The 16,030-nt window shown below is 35.3% G+C and overlaps 1 protein-coding gene and 1 long non-coding RNA gene across 3 annotated transcripts in view; both read right to left on the bottom strand.

Annotated features, from left to right (window-relative positions):
* The window catches only part of LOC306870868, a 1,223,475-nt gene that overhangs the window by 912,030 nt on the left and 295,415 nt on the right, over positions 1 to 16,030 (bottom strand). The gene's annotated exons all lie outside the window — the stretch shown is intronic.
* LOC306871486 (atrial natriuretic peptide receptor 2-like) overlaps positions 1 to 16,030 on the bottom strand; it is a 51,322-nt gene that overhangs the window by 20,453 nt on the left and 14,839 nt on the right. The window contains exons 6-13 of the mRNA XM_079419457.1: positions 13,845 to 13,968; positions 12,543 to 12,627; positions 7,292 to 7,412; positions 5,702 to 5,776; positions 3,874 to 3,951; positions 2,273 to 2,377; positions 1,749 to 1,820; positions 37 to 196 (exon numbers count right to left, since the gene is read on the bottom strand). Of these exons, the coding sequence (XP_079275583.1) occupies positions 37 to 196; positions 1,749 to 1,820; positions 2,273 to 2,377; positions 3,874 to 3,951; positions 5,702 to 5,776; positions 7,292 to 7,412; positions 12,543 to 12,627; positions 13,845 to 13,968 (820 nt within the window). The remainder of the gene's footprint in view (positions 1 to 36; positions 197 to 1,748; positions 1,821 to 2,272; positions 2,378 to 3,873; positions 3,952 to 5,701; positions 5,777 to 7,291; positions 7,413 to 12,542; positions 12,628 to 13,844; positions 13,969 to 16,030) is intronic.

The following is a 16,030-nucleotide window of genomic DNA, read 5'->3' as shown; positions in this document are numbered from 1 at the left end:
CATGCATCAAAACAGAAAACTTCAATAGATTCTTACTTGCGTACAGTGCATGTGAGTCTTCATTTTCACAACACAAACGGAAGCTTGCCAGACCATAATCAGCTATTTTCAAAACGAAGCGACTATCCACCACACAATTAGATGATTTCAGATTGCCATGGGAGCCAATGTAACTGTTATGCAGATAATTCATTCCCTGGGAGCACAAGCATTAAACAGAACATTATGTCTTTACACAGAGTTTATGGGGCAAATAGAACAGGATACACATTTTATATTAAATGTGTATTCCATATTATATTTCTTAATAATACTTCCTTGTACACTTTAAGAAAATTACTGGGATGACAAAAGCCAGATAACATATTTCATGATTACCTTTGGAAGACTTCTAAAATCTTTAATCTATATTGTCTTTCACATTAAACGGCAACTGTATTTAATTTAATACATATATAAACTATATATATATATATATATATATATATATATATATATATATATATATATATATATATATATATATATATATATATATATATATATATATATATAATATTTAATACATATATAAACTAAATATATTTATATATAAATATAAATATAGTATTAAATATATATAATACTCAGGATCAACAACTTAAAGGAACACTCGGCTTTTTTTGGAAATAGGCTCATTATACAACTCTGCAAGAGTTAAACAGTTGAGTTTTACCATTTTTGAATCCATTCAGCCGATCTCTGGGTCTGGCAGTAGCACTTTTAGCTTAGCTTAGCATAGATCATTGAATCTGATTAGACCATTAGCATTTCAAAAAATGCTAATGGTCAAATCAAAAATGACCAAAGAGTTTCACTAATTTTCCTATTTAAAGATTGACTCTTCTGCAGTTACATCGTGAGTTTGCTGCAGTACCATGGGTGCAGCAGGCGCAATGATATTACGCAGTGCCTGAAAGTAGTCTACTTCAGGGACTACTTTCAGGCGCAGCGTAATATCATTGCGCCTGCTGCACCCATGGTACCCATGGTATTTGATGACCAAATGCTAATGGTCTAATCCGATTCAATGATCTATGCTAAACTAAGCTAAAACTGTTTAACTCTTGGGGAGTTATAAAATGCGCCTATTTCCAAAAAAAGTGGAGTGTTCCTTTAAGGCAAGTATGTCTGTCAGCCATATATTCAGGTGGCCTTGGCCTACTAAATTCAGACAAGTGCTATTTTTAAATCAAACAATGCTTTTAAAGCATTTTTCCATCTTAAAAGCCTAAATTTGTTTTGTGCATTTAAGCGACAGTTTACTTTGTCGTAGTTGCAGGCCAATTTTCCAACAAAAGCCAAATGCTTTTATGTGCCTGGGCTCTCAAGTACCTTTGACACTGAACAGAAGATTGGTTTACTTTTATGAAATTATTTTCATATATCTTTTCCAAAAACAATGTCATGCTATCTTTGATGCCAGGCCATTTTCTTTTACTAATGGGGCTCCTCTCAGAAAAGCAAATAATCAAACCAACACTGCTTTATGATTCTGTTTCCCATCTGGCCTTTTCAACAATACATTAGACATTTTAAAAGGCACACCATATTTACTGGATTGAAGTGTTGTTTTTAATGTATGATGTTTTTAGTACCAGAACTCATTTGACTAAACTAAACAATATATTAAAAATATGTGTGAATGAGTAGGGCTGATGTATGTTCTGTTTTGCACATTTATAAAGGTTATTAGTGGTCTCACAAACCTTCACAATGTCATTAATCAGTGAGTATCGAAACATCCAGTCCAGGTTGATGCTCTCATTTTCAAGGATGTCCTATAAAAGAACAAACTGAAATTCAACACTGCAAAACATGTGAATATACAGACTTCATTTTTCTACAAGCAAATTATATATATATGATATATATATATATATATATATATATATATATATATATATATATATATATATATGTTTATAAACCAAATTAATTGTGATGTAATTATGTATAAAACATTCACGCAAGACATTAACACAAATATAGTACGATCATAACAAACAAGGTCATTAATATGGAAATGAAGGAATTGCAATAACATTGTAATAGAGACCAATGTACAGGTGGACAAAACAAAATGCATTGTAATATCAGCAATGTAAATGTCATCCATTTAATAAACAATTCACACGGCCTGTGATCACAGAGTAATACTAATAAATAATTAACAATAATGTTGTTGGTTAACAAAACAAGTTATTTTAAGCATGAAGTTGAAGGTATTTACCTGTAAACTTCCCCTGGGGCAATACTCTGTCACTATGCAGATGTTTGGTGGATCGATACAAGCACCAATAAACCTCGTCAAATGGTTGAACTGCACATCTCTCATCTATTAGTAGTAACAAAATGAGTTTTGAATTATAATCTGTATGATGCTTGACAGAATTTCACTCATTCTGAAAATCTCAAAGACCATGGCTAACAATAAAATAAAATAAAATAAATGTTTTTCAAGTTTCTGCAAAAAAAATTTTTCTTAAGACCATGTCTATAACAGCGTGGCAAAACTTTTACATCATGGAGCTACAGTGAGTGGCAAAATCTGCATGAGGTGATATAAACTTTCCTTAGCATAACCTTTGACCTCCATAACACTGAGGGCAAATGTCAGTGGGAACGAAGAAGGAAGTTTCCACTGCCCCATCCTTACCCCCCACTCCCATTTGTCTTTGTCTGGCCATTTATTTCAGTTCGTCCCGACAGCTAATCAGACCCCCAGGGCCACAGTCAGCAGGGATGACTGCTGTTTTACCACAAATGCACCAAGCCATGCAGCCCCTCACATTTCCCATCAAAGTTGAGCAGGTTAGAACTGGCCACAAGTCAGCTGGTGTTATCAGCTTTCCTTCAGAATAAGGCCATCATAATAAACTAAGGCTTCAAATAAGCCTGTTATGGGAAGCATGGACTCACTGCATGTTTTTGTTTTTTTTAGGCACAGACTCAATCACGGTGGTGTCAGATAGATAAAAGAATTGATTTTGGCCTATGACCATAATAGTATATTACAATATCATTCCCACTATTTCTGCTTTGCACAAACTGTGCATAGCATGTGAATTTTCTGTATGCACAGAATACCCTAGATGTCCAAAAAGTATAGAGAGCACTATTACTGAGTACTGAGAACAAAGTAGTACTGTATCCCACAATGCAATGTACTTGACTTTGTATTGACCTCCATACCAAGTGTGACTGAAGAATTGGTGCCAATTTCAGCCATGGTCCGTAATGGTTTGTGGTGGGCTGTGTGGTATATCAGAAATTATCTATGTGAATGTATAAGAGTGTAGCGGTGATGCTTTGAAGAGGATGAATAAAAAAAAACATTAATTTAGAAAACATACAAACTAACTGTTAAAGCCATAAAAATGTGTGGGGGGTGGGTTTAGACAAAAATTCATATCAAAATAATAGTGGCTGTTGGTCTAGTTGATGACTGTGACCAATAGTTACTATAAATCATTCAGATTTTAAGAAATTGTGTTTTACTTTATTTCTTTAACATCTATTTCCTGACAATGTTTAAAGTCAGTATATCCTTTCAAATCCAAATATTGCCTAACGCTTTCTACGGCCTCATATTGGCTTTCCAACCCCCTCCTGCATGTGTGTGTATTTATGTGAGTAGAAAAGAGGGAGGATGGGTATGTGTTTTAACCACCTTGAGCAGCAAGGCTGTCAAGTGGGGTCATAAGCGATGGTCTAAACATGACATGCATACCTTGTCTTCTTTTCTAAAATACAGACATATATTGATGCAAACAGGAATTTAACAAAAAGACATTCACAAAACCTCTTTTGTGATTTAATGTGTTCTCTTACATGCTTTAGTTCAAACAGCACTTGTCTGGTGAGCTCAATCCTCTTCTTGTTCACATGTTTGATAGCCACCAGGTTGCCCTGTTGTGAAAGGAGATAAGTATTAAAGATAATAAGATCTTAAAGGTAAGAATAAACTTTTTATCTTCTTGTAGTCTTATAGCTGGATCTCAAAAACATTATTGCTCAGAGGTGCTCTTTCATAGCTGATGAGACAATTTTTTTTCAAGTCATTTAAGTAATTATGTAATTGATTTATTTTTGCATTTTAGGGAGAACATCTGAGGCAAAGTTACTTGAATGAAACGTCAATGAAACTGAGAACTCCATTAAGGCTCCTGAGCTATAAAATAACCTTGGAGCAATAATAAATTCCACTTTATATGTGAACAAAGTAAAACTATCTCTTTGACCGGCTATACTGATACTGAAATAATGGCATGCAAAATAATGAATTTGATCATTTGCTTTGTCCTTGTCAATGGCCACAGTGACAGCAAAAATATTCAGCTGGCTCAGTGGACATTTGACGCCTCAGTGTCCTTTTTAGCTTACACTGTGGGACAAAGAGGTGACAGTGACTTCTTTGTTTATACAATGTACATCAATATTTCACATTTCCTCATAATTAACGCTTTCAGAGAAGTCCTCTAATAGTTCTTGGTTGGTGACCAACCAAATATATTTCATTTTGCTTTCAGACAATGGACTATGTTCCAAAACCCAGTGGGCTGCCCACCAACACAACAGTTTTAGGCATGACACACTCCAAACAAGCAGGTAACAAAATATGCTGCCATATTACATTGCTCTCTGGAGCACTAAACTGTGATTGGTCAGTAATGGCAGTCTTCAGTCTATATTCTTCGATAACTGACACAATATTAACATAATAACAGGTACAATAAGGTACAGTCCTGCCACTTATTACACAGCTTTTCACCACATAAATAATTATGGGGACAAGAGATATTGATTATCAGTCTCAATATTCTGTGTGTTATTCCCCCAAACAACCATCGTCATTAGCAATGCCAAATAACACACCGCTCATCTGGGCATTTGAGGCTGGCACTTCTTTCACGTCTGTCATATTACACCATCATGCTGTCTCTCGTTTCATTCAAACGCAACTGCTATCATCTTGCACCTCAGTTAACATAACATTTTATGTCCTCGTCATTAATTATGTGGAGAAAAGCTGTGCAATTAGTGATACATCTGTGCATTATGCCTTAAATATCTGTCTTATCTGAACATTTGTCTAGTCTCAAAGCATTGTTAGGAATTGTTTTTCTTTGCGAAAACCTTGCATTTAAAGAGCTATTAAAATATTCCAACGCAAATCAAATTTTGTGTCTAATTGTTTACTTCTGTAGTCACGCTATAAGAGGGAAAATGTCAATTCAGCCAGTTGCTATCACAGAATAAACCGCTTCGGAGTCATGGTGTATTCTGAGATAACAACCAGCTGGATGTACATTATCCATTACTTATACTATATTACTATATTATTATTATATATATTATATTATTAGAACAACGAAGGTGTCATGAAGCTTAATTACAAAAAATCCTATAATACACCTGTACACTGCAAAGTCTTTTTCCTCCAGCTTATGTTACAGCCATTTTAACATTTGTGATCCAATTATTGCAGCATAGCACACATAGCAATGAGAATCGACTTTAGAAGCTGCAAAGCTGCATTAAAGTGTGATCTTAAAGCAACATATTGAGTTGGTAGTGCACCCACTCTCCATTTCTCCAGTGAATACACATGTGTGTGGGTGTGCAGCAGAGGGAGGATGTCAGAAGAACTCAGACGCACCTTAAAATAGCCTGTTTTTGCAAATAGCTGATATTTTCCATGCGCTGTTATCAAGGACCCATAGCTGGAACCTCTCTGAAAAGGAAATACAGAGAGAATGCAATACTAACATGCATTTAAGACAAAGTAATTTCATTATGCACTTCAGAAAAAAAAACATGTATATGGTGGGCTCCAAAAGTCTGAGATAACAATTTCTGTTTTTTAGATTTGATTCAATATTGTTTGTTGCAAATTATATTATCAGCATAGGATTTGGAGTGAAAGGTTTAATTTTGTTCAAACTTAATTGTTAAAATAAACAATTACCTCCTTTTGTATACAGCTCACATGGTCAGTGTCACAGTTAGCCACAAATTTGATTAATCTAAAAACAGTTATTTTTAATCATTTTAATAATAATATTTCATCCTTTTACAAAACTTATTTTAAATTTTACTTTAGCTTTAATGGGGGGGGGGGATCCTGGTACTTTTGGACTCTACTATAGTTATAGTTGACTAAAATATACATCTGAAGGTGCATTTTAATGCTTCACACCAAAAGATTTTTCCAAAGACTCCGAAAACGGACATTAGCTTGTTTGAGTTAAAGTGGCACACATTAATATACAGAATTAAAAAAAAGAAAAACATTGAACATTTAAGAATTAGACTTTTGTATGAAGAGAAGAAAAGCATTAAAAGCTTCATTTAAATAACATCAGGGGAGTAGAATGAATCATACATTCAGTCCAATGATGTGGAACAAATTTGGAAAGGGATTCCGAGATGTGTAATACTGCATACGGTGGTCTGGAAAATGCATTGGCCTTCAAAACGCATGTTCCAAGTATGAGGCCAAAAGAACCTAATAAAAACCACTGTATATGTGTTTGTGTGCGTGCATGTGTGTGTGTTTACTAGAAAAACAAAAAGTCTGCTAATAATCCACAGCAGATCATTATACATGATGTGTTTTGAGTACGAGACCAGGCAGTCAAATTGGAGCTTATCTGAACAAGTGTTTAATACGAGTCTGCTACTATAAAACTGAAGAATGTGCAATATGTCAAGAATGTGTAAACTATAAAGATTTTGATTTCTGATCTGTGTCTAGCTTATTCCATTTATCTCATATAAATTCATTGAAATATTACAGGGTATTAAACCCATTTTGAACTGTTTTGGCATTTGAACAGACTCGATTAGACTCGATCGAAACCTGTGAACTTGTCATGAATTGTATTATTTTCTATTTTTCTATTTTCTATTTTTGCGACCAGCTAACTATGGCATCATTGTAATTCCCAAGGAATGCCGTTTTAAATGGATATGGCAAAACAGTGCCAGGAATTACAGCCAAGTACAAACAGGCATTTTTATGAGATAAATTAAAACCATATGGACATGGGCTGAAACAGGAGGAAACCTCTTTTATTCAACGTTGTTTATACAAAAACAGACAAAGACGTTTCTTCTTTTAAATATAGATTTGATCCTTGCTCTTTTAAAATTAATTTTAGATTTGTTTTAGAGGTGGCCAGCTGGAAAACAGATAAATTTTATGCAGCTTTATTCAAAATATGAGAATACCAGAGAGCCCTTGTACCTGGGAAAGAGTGAGACGGCTGCCCGCGCGTTTGTGATATTTGTTGGGACTTTCAAACTGCAGTTCCTCCCACCGTATCCTCCAAAGCATCCCACCTAACTCTTTCTCCAACTTTAGTTTCCTAGAAAAGAGCAGATCGGATTAAAGCAATGGACGACCAGTCCAAATAAAAAACATTAGATGGCAACATTAGATGCTGAACTAGATTTTTACATTTTCCAGTGTTGTTATGTGGGTGCAAAGGTTTTCTGAGTGGTTTTTATGTTGTTATATGGTTGCTAAAGTCTTCAGAGCGATTGCTAAGACATTTCTATGTGGTTGCTAGGTTTGATGGTTGCTTATGCTTGATGATTTTTTTGTCCCATGCCAAAAGATCCCACTCTCAGGTCTCCATCATATTGTGGTCTCTAGATGTGGTTCAGATCATTCCCTTAATACCTATGGGATGGTGTGTGTGTGTTTTATTATAAGATGCTGGATTTGAGATTTTGGATCTTGTCTGTATATCACAAACGGCGCAGGATGAGCGACAGGCTGAAGTTTAATACTTTGGGTTGGGGTTTTGAAAAAGTATAGGAAGAGAGTCAAACCATGAAAATGTTTTGGAAATACCATTTCATTTTGCACAATTAGTTTAAATAACCCTTACACTAAAAATCAGTGTAAGATAAAACTAAGGTGGAAACAATTTTTGCAGCAGACTGAGTTGAAGGTTGATGGGGCGATAAAATGTGAGCCAATCTTAGGGTCACTGATGTCGTGCCCTTTCCAGCATATAATTTTTAAACGCAAGTAAACCAAGCAGTCCAGCCAGCCATGTGAATAAATACATGGGCAACTTCCAAGTGAATCAGCACATCTGGAGGAGCTCTCTGAGGACCTGCTATTTCTCAACAGCGTCTATTCACAGCAAAGATTGCCTTTTTTATTACAAATCAATCTCTGAATGTTTCATGGATGTGGTCTGAGAGTTGCGAAAGGAGGATATCAATGAAGAGAATCGTAATTAAGTTTTAGAGCACTCAAAACAAATTACAAGAAAATAAAGCAACCCCCACACATTCCACTACAATCTAAAAGGTGTAAAACACTTCCAGATGGCAGAGTGTAAGTACTGCAGCGTCTGCATTTCAACAGGGTTTTACTCAATTTAAGAGCCACCCTGGTAAGCCCCAAAACAAGCACCTTTATTTGTTTTTGTGGACCAGATTTTGGAGGCAGAAGTGGAAAAAAACTCTGCAGGATCTTTATATTAAAGAGCCAGATTAAAAAAATTATGCTCAGCTGTTTGTCAAAGGGAAAATCCTTGTTCTAAAATGCTGAAATTCTTTGAAGCGTCGACTGAAGGGAACATCGTAGATTGGAAACTGTTTGGACTGAATGGCCAGAAATAGTTGGTTTTACAGCACAGCAGTAGAAATATCCCAAATAAACCATGTAATAATGTAAAGGAAAGTGGATGCAAACAGCATGTTTCTATTTTGAAAGCTTGCTGGCGTTGCTTCATATTTGATGTGGAAAGAGTGTGTGTAGCTCTTATGAATATTACATTCTCACATTTAAGCTGTTTTTCTACCAACATCGCTCACTGCAAGTGTATTTGTGGCAGTTTTTTTTTTAATCTGCATGACTTTCTTTCAGAATGTGCACATAGTTTTTTTTTGTTTTTTTTTACAAAAGTAGTCCATCTCACTAGTGTGCTACATTCTAACTGTAATCAAATAATTTTATATAATCAATATCACTAATACAAACACTAATCATACAATCAATGTCATTGATTATTTCTCCTTTGATGCTGGTTTATTTATATATGCTGGTTGATTATTTCTCCTTTGATGCTGGTTTCAAATCTTTTTAACGTACGGTATTTCAAATATAGGCTGTATACACTGTAATATACGTATATATATATATATATATATATATATATATATATATTGTTATATATAATTTATTGATATATGTTTAGACATTTGTTATATTCTCTATGTGATTTGAAAGTCTTTTAGTTTTCATTTCATTCAAATAAAAAAAAAAACGTACCAACATTTCCGGAATTTGGGTTGTATAAAGGTTTTGTCAAATACATAATAAATATAGATTGAAACACCCTGTGGTTAATGTTTATCTTAAGTAATTAACTGTAGTAATTAATAGAACAAATGTTACATCAAAATATGTTTTCAGGCCAAGGCAATATGTGATATTAATTACAGGACTCCACACAAGTACTATTTGGTCATGATTTCCATGTAAAAAAACATCAATGGTTCTTCTTATTTGCACCAGCATGGCGCCTTTCCTGCTAAATGTTACATTCTTAGTTATAAAGTTATATCCATACCCTTGCCAACTACTGTAGCACAAAAGTTAGCCAATGTTTCATTAATAATTGACAATACATTCTTAGTAGAACATGGTAGAAATGCCATGAATTTGATTTCCCAAAAAAAAAGCATTCAAGGTATATTACTTCTGATAAAATAATCTGCCAAATGTATTAATGTAAGGTTAACATCTATGATGTTTCCTTTAAAAAAATCAAGCAAACAACTCAAGAGCAAGCAGCATAGCAATTCCATTGCTCTTGTTAAAAAGCGTTATCATAACAGAATGATGTTAATCAGCTTATATTCTTACTTGATACATTCTATGTGTGAGTGTGTACTGCATGTGTGAGTGGGTGTCCTTAAACATAATTTCCATTTTAGAGACATTTTGAACCAAGTTCAGATGAGAGAATGACAAGTCCAAGAATAAGTCTACCTCTGCTGCAACTGCAATATTTATTCTAGTAGCCGTGAGGAGCTAACATCAATATTTGTCTCACAGTGTTGACTAAACTGGACATGAGCCCATTTACGTAACCCACGAGTCAGCTTCTACAATTCCCTTTTCCACAAGATGTCCTTCCAGACTATTCAGTAGTATCCTCTGATTTTAGAAAAAAAGGAAATGCGCTAAAATTGTAGACTGTTTTAACAGACATTAAGGAATGAAGTAAATTGAAAAAAAAAATTGAAAAGTATACATCAACACGCACAAGACATAACAAACGTTTTTGGTTTTCCTGATATCAGTTTTGACTAGAGCTGCCCCCTGATAGTTGACTAACCGTCAACTAGTCGACCAGAAGAGGCTTAGTCAATCAAAATTTCATTAGTTGCTAAATCGCTGAAAAAAATCCACAGGAAGTGGTGAAGTCACATAGTCTGTGACGGACAGATGGTCTATATAGTAATGTGTACATCAGTCGGAACATTCAAATGTTTGTTTCGATAATCGACCTCAAATGTGGCTTATCAGCTGAAGCATGTTAAGTAGCAGCACCATTACATGGCCGCTAGCTCTAACATTAACGTAGAAAAATTTTCACAATTATGCACAATTGTGCAGAGTGTGGAAGCTGAACAGTAGCACATTCACTGCATGACAGTTAACGTGGAGGCGCCGGTGCAATCATTTCGGTTTATCAGTACAGTAAACACGTCATTGCTTCTGCTGGTGTACTGTGGCAAGCTTTATGCATGCGCTTGAGCACTGACAGGATATAGGCAATTAAAGGCTCATTGTTATGAACTATACGGTTTATTAATATAAAAGGTGTGATTAGTTGACTAACCGGTTACTACCAGTTCACCAGACCAGAAAAATCTTTAGTCGAGAGCAGCCTTAGTTTTTGACACGTGTAGTTGTCAGTGGAGTATGCACACCTGAGGAGCGTGACTTAAATAAAAATTAACATTCTGCTTCAAACATTATGTTTGCACTAATTTAAATTCAAGTAGGGTTGTGGATATTTTTAGGCTATACATTTTTGCACTATATAAGTAAAACTGACATACTATGTGATGCATGCAGTTACAAATTACAAAACCAAACCACCCCCTATTCACTTAGAAGACGCTTTAATCCATAGTGATTTACAGATGGGAAGCTTCATTAGAAAATTGTCATAAGAGCTAATAATATCCATAATATGAAAGTAGACTATTGTCACGATGCACACATGAGGCAGGATACAAGAACACGCAGACGAGGAGTAAAGTCAAATAAACAGTCTTAAATGTAGACATCAGGGCAGGGCAGGGCAACACAAGGCAAGGCTGACAGGAACACCGGAGAGTAACGAGTAGACCAAACGAAATCAAACTGAACAGGCAGGAACTAAATGGACAGGATAATTACACAAACACAGCTGGAACAGAATTAACTAATGATCACATTAAACAAGGAAACAAACCAAATATGGAAACATGAGGCGGGAACACATGACACACACGACAGAGGACTAACAACTATAAACAGGGTTTTCTGTTTATTCTTTTCTATTTATTTGTGTCTGTCTGTATATTATTTCACCCTTACGACTAAATACTATAGTTCTTAAACAAGTCAAAGTACATAAAGCCTTTTAACAATTAAATTATTCATAAAGAATTATTCACCAACTTTAATTTTGTTGTTGTTGGTTGTTTGCTTTTTAAACTTTCTTCAATGATTTATTATTATTAATAATAATAATATTATTATTATTATATAGGGAAACATCAATATAACATTTGTTGTTAACTGATAACTGCAGATATTTAACTAAAGCTAAACTAAACTAACTAAAATCAGTCATTTTAAAAGTATTCATAATCATTTTATCTTGTATCAGTTATAATCCCCAAAAAAACTTCCAGAAATATTTGTAGCTTACTGCAGAAATGGACTGCCCATCATTTATAAAACAGTACAAATCCTTTCTTGCTATAAAATGCCTACAGAAATATCATTATGATTTCAGGTAATGAAAAGCCAGACCTCTCAGCACCATTTAACACATTTTTAAAACCCATTCCACACAATTCCACAGATTTGCTCCCAAAACCAGTTCAGAAAATGCAACGACCACAGATTCCATCTGGGTCTAGTCATAATAGAGGCAATGAGGTCAATAGGACAGCCTAGTATTTATTGAAAATATTGCCTGACCAAGTGAAACAAGTACAGAAATATTTAGACTATCTGCATTTGCCTCAGAAAACGTTTTCACTCAAACAACTGCTGAGCGGTTGCTCTGGCAACAATCATGTAAATTCCACTCTGGCACCTATAGAAGCCTTTCCAGTAAATCCTCTGCTGCAGGTTTGAGCAAGTGTCCTTCCTGTGAACCCCTAAATAACACCTCGGTGTTCAACATATTATCATTAATATTAAAACTAAAATAATTACAGTAAAACCTGTACAAAAAAGAACATACCTGTAGATGAGAAAACTAGAGATTCCAAAAATAATGAGGGCCAGTCCAGACCCAACTGCCACTATTCCAAGGACAGGAAGATGATCTGCGGAGTTCAAACAACAGTTATATAAAACTTTTAATTCAGTAACTGACTTGTTGGGTACATTAACACCGTGTCCTAACTACATGCGACACGACAAGCGATAAAAGGTATCTTTTCCATGTTAATCAGAGTTGTTGTCCTAACTAGCTGCGACGGCGACACGCCAAATTATTAATTTAGAAACGGTTTCTATTTCTGCGACGTCGCGGCTGGAACAACAACATACAACTAATAACAGTAAAAATCTCAGGTACTTATTATGTGCTTTATTCAAACTTAAACGTGTCTAATATGAGTTTGAGCTCGTTATAGCATACTGAAAGCAACAACAGACATTTACCTCAGATCTTGTCAATAAGATGCATGTTAAAACTGTGAACCAACAAGCACATTCCATGACAAAGATGGTCTCAGTCACTCAGTATGTACTTTTAATAATGTTAAATGTTAAACAATATTAATGTTTAATATTTATGAATTACATTATAAACATCTATTCCGTTGCGCGAGCAGTGCGTTTCCAGGTAGAGCCCGCCCACACACGCTTCTGATCGGCTGTGATATTTGATTGATTCTGTCACATCACGAGTAGTGTGGACAACCAACCTGCGTTTCGCTGGAATCCTGTCGCGTGTAGTTAGGACACGGTAAGGAGGAATTCACAAAGAATAAATCAGGCCCGCTGATAGCATTTATTTTCATTTATTTGAACCTTGATTCACTTAAGAAATTATGCAAATCGCTTAACGGCGAAAACATGCCCACAAAATCTGTTAAATGCAGCTTGCACTGTGCAATTCCTGATTTTGAGGGCCTGATCTAAGTGTCAGCTTGTGGAGGATGCAACAGACCCCTCAGGTTTTACTTCAGTAGGACTGCAAAGCATCATTTCACCACTGCGATCCAGGCACTTGAGTTGGCTCTTTAAAATGCTGAAAGTGAGCTCATTGTCATTGCGCATCTGGATATATGCCAAGTTATACCACTCTTTTCCACCATTTGATGAATCACTGCTGATACTATGAATAAAAAAGGTACCCAAACATCTTTTTTCCAATGAAAAAAAAATAGCAATACAGTTTTGTGATGTAATCTATAGGTTGAGTCAATCAAAAATAAAACCAAACTTAAAACAATTTTAATTCAGTTGAACCCATAAAATTTAGTAAACTGAGTAAAGTGTCAGATATGTGAGTTTACATGAAAAAGGTCGCTACCTTCCTTGCATGGTGAGAATCCACATGGTGGGTAGTCCAGGGGTGGGTAACCCTTTGGCCACTGAATTCTCTCTGTTGGGGACCACATCATTTCCTTAGTGGTCCCATTGTAGTGACCAACAATCTGTGTAACAAAGAATACTCATAAGTATATTTACAGTATCTGGAAAAGTTTCAGAGTAAGGCTTTTTCACACTTTTGACTAAATAAATATGATTCACACAAAAAGTGCTAAAAATGAACACAATAAGCATGTCTAATGTGTTTTAACAAGGATTGGAGTATATCTGAAAATAAAATTAAGAACACAAAAATGTGTAGGGAAGAGCGGGTTTAAATATTTCCACACATGCTAGCATAACCAAATTTACAGTATTTACTAGTTGCCATATCAACACTATATAGAGAGACAAAATTCTAACATCTTTTGAAGATATCACTAAATATTTATTTTACCATAGTAAAAGTACATTTCTGTCTGAAATAATTTTTTTTAACTCAATTTTTAGTATTCATTTAAAATGAGACAAATCTGCTATTATTTTAATCTCCAATCTGTTATTTATCAGTTTAGATTTTTTTAATGCTTCGCTAACTAGCAGAAGACACATTTAAATTACAGTTGCGCAGATGGGGAGCACTGTAAGTGCCCAACTATTATTAAGTTATGCTATTATCTGACATTAGTGATATTTTTTTGTGATATTTTTTATTAGATCAGATAACAGTTTTAGCTGTCATGTGGCCATGTTACAAAGTGCCCCTCACATATTACAATGTACCCCACCTAAGGGGCATGTTGTCACATCTCACTTCCATTCTTTTGGGGTAAATAAATAAAAACATATACACTGTAATTACGAAGCAAAGCAACATATTTGTACTAGGTGAGTGTGAAATTAATGCGGATAAAAAATTATACTCTGAACCCCACGTGGATTTACACAAACTAAGAACGTCAAAAAGTGTTAGGTTATGTCACATTTTATTATTGGGTGATTCAACACATAGATGTTTTACCAGCTAAGAAGTTCAGCACTTTCAGAGTTTTATCCCTCTATCTGATGTGAGCATAAGTATTGGGACAGTTGCCTCACAGGTCTTTCTAAGTGATCAGCTGTGTCCTGTTGCATTAATTCTTCAGATATTAAAAGCAGGGAATGTGTCATATCAGTTATATCCATTACTTCTGTGTTCTGAATCTTGCATTCGATGATGACACACACAAACCAGGATGAAGATGAGGGAGCTGACTTTGAGAGAAAAGCAAGCAATTTGGATGCTAAAAGAAAAGAGGAAGTCAATTGGAGCTATAGCAAAAACAAAGGGCATGGAGAAATCAAGAGTTTGGAAACCACCAGCGACACCAGAAACCAACAACGACCTGATCGGCTGAGAAAACAACAGTAGTTGATGACCGACAAATCATAAAAGCTGTGAAAATGAATCCTAAAAGACGTGTCTGTAAAATCACCAACAACTTCCTGAAAGCTGGGGTGATGCTCTGACAATCTACTGTCCTCAGGATACTTTGAAACAAAATTACAGATGCTACACAGCAAGATGCAAACCTCTGACCAGCACCAAAAATAGAAAGCCAAGATTAGAGTTAGCAAAAAAGCACAAAGGTGAGCCAGAAGAGTTTTGGAACTGTGTTTATGGACCGATGAGACAAAGATGAACCTTTATCTAAGTGATGGGAAAGCAAAAATGTGGAGAAAAAAGGGAACTGCAATGATCCCAAGCTTACAGCCTCATCTGTAAAGTATGGTGGAGGTGGTGTCATGGCATGGGCATGTATGGCTACCTCTGGAACAGGCCTCTCAACTTTACTGATGACTTAATGTATGATGACAGTAGCAGAATGAATTTGGAAGGGTACAAAACCATCTTGCCTACCAGTATTCAAGAAAATGCCACCAGATTCATTGGGAACTGCTTCATATTGCATCAGGACAATGACCCAAAACACCCTGCCAGTTCAGTCAAGGGATTTATAAGGGCAAAGAAATGGAAAGTCTTAGATTGCCCAAGTCAATCTCCAGATTTAAATCCGATTGAACATTAATTTCACCAGCTGAAGAGGAGAGTAAAGGCAGAAACTCCCCAAAACAAGCAACAAGTGGAATTGGCTGCATTAAAAGCTGGGAAAAGTATTACAGAGGATGAGTGATGTTTATGGGTGA

This window comes from Barbus barbus, assembly GCF_936440315.1.
Source record: "Barbus barbus genome assembly, chromosome: 6".
Taxonomy (NCBI): domain Eukaryota; kingdom Metazoa; phylum Chordata; class Actinopteri; order Cypriniformes; family Cyprinidae; genus Barbus; species Barbus barbus.
The sequence above is the reverse complement of the archived record's forward strand: the minus strand, read 5'-3'. Positions and strand labels throughout refer to the sequence as shown.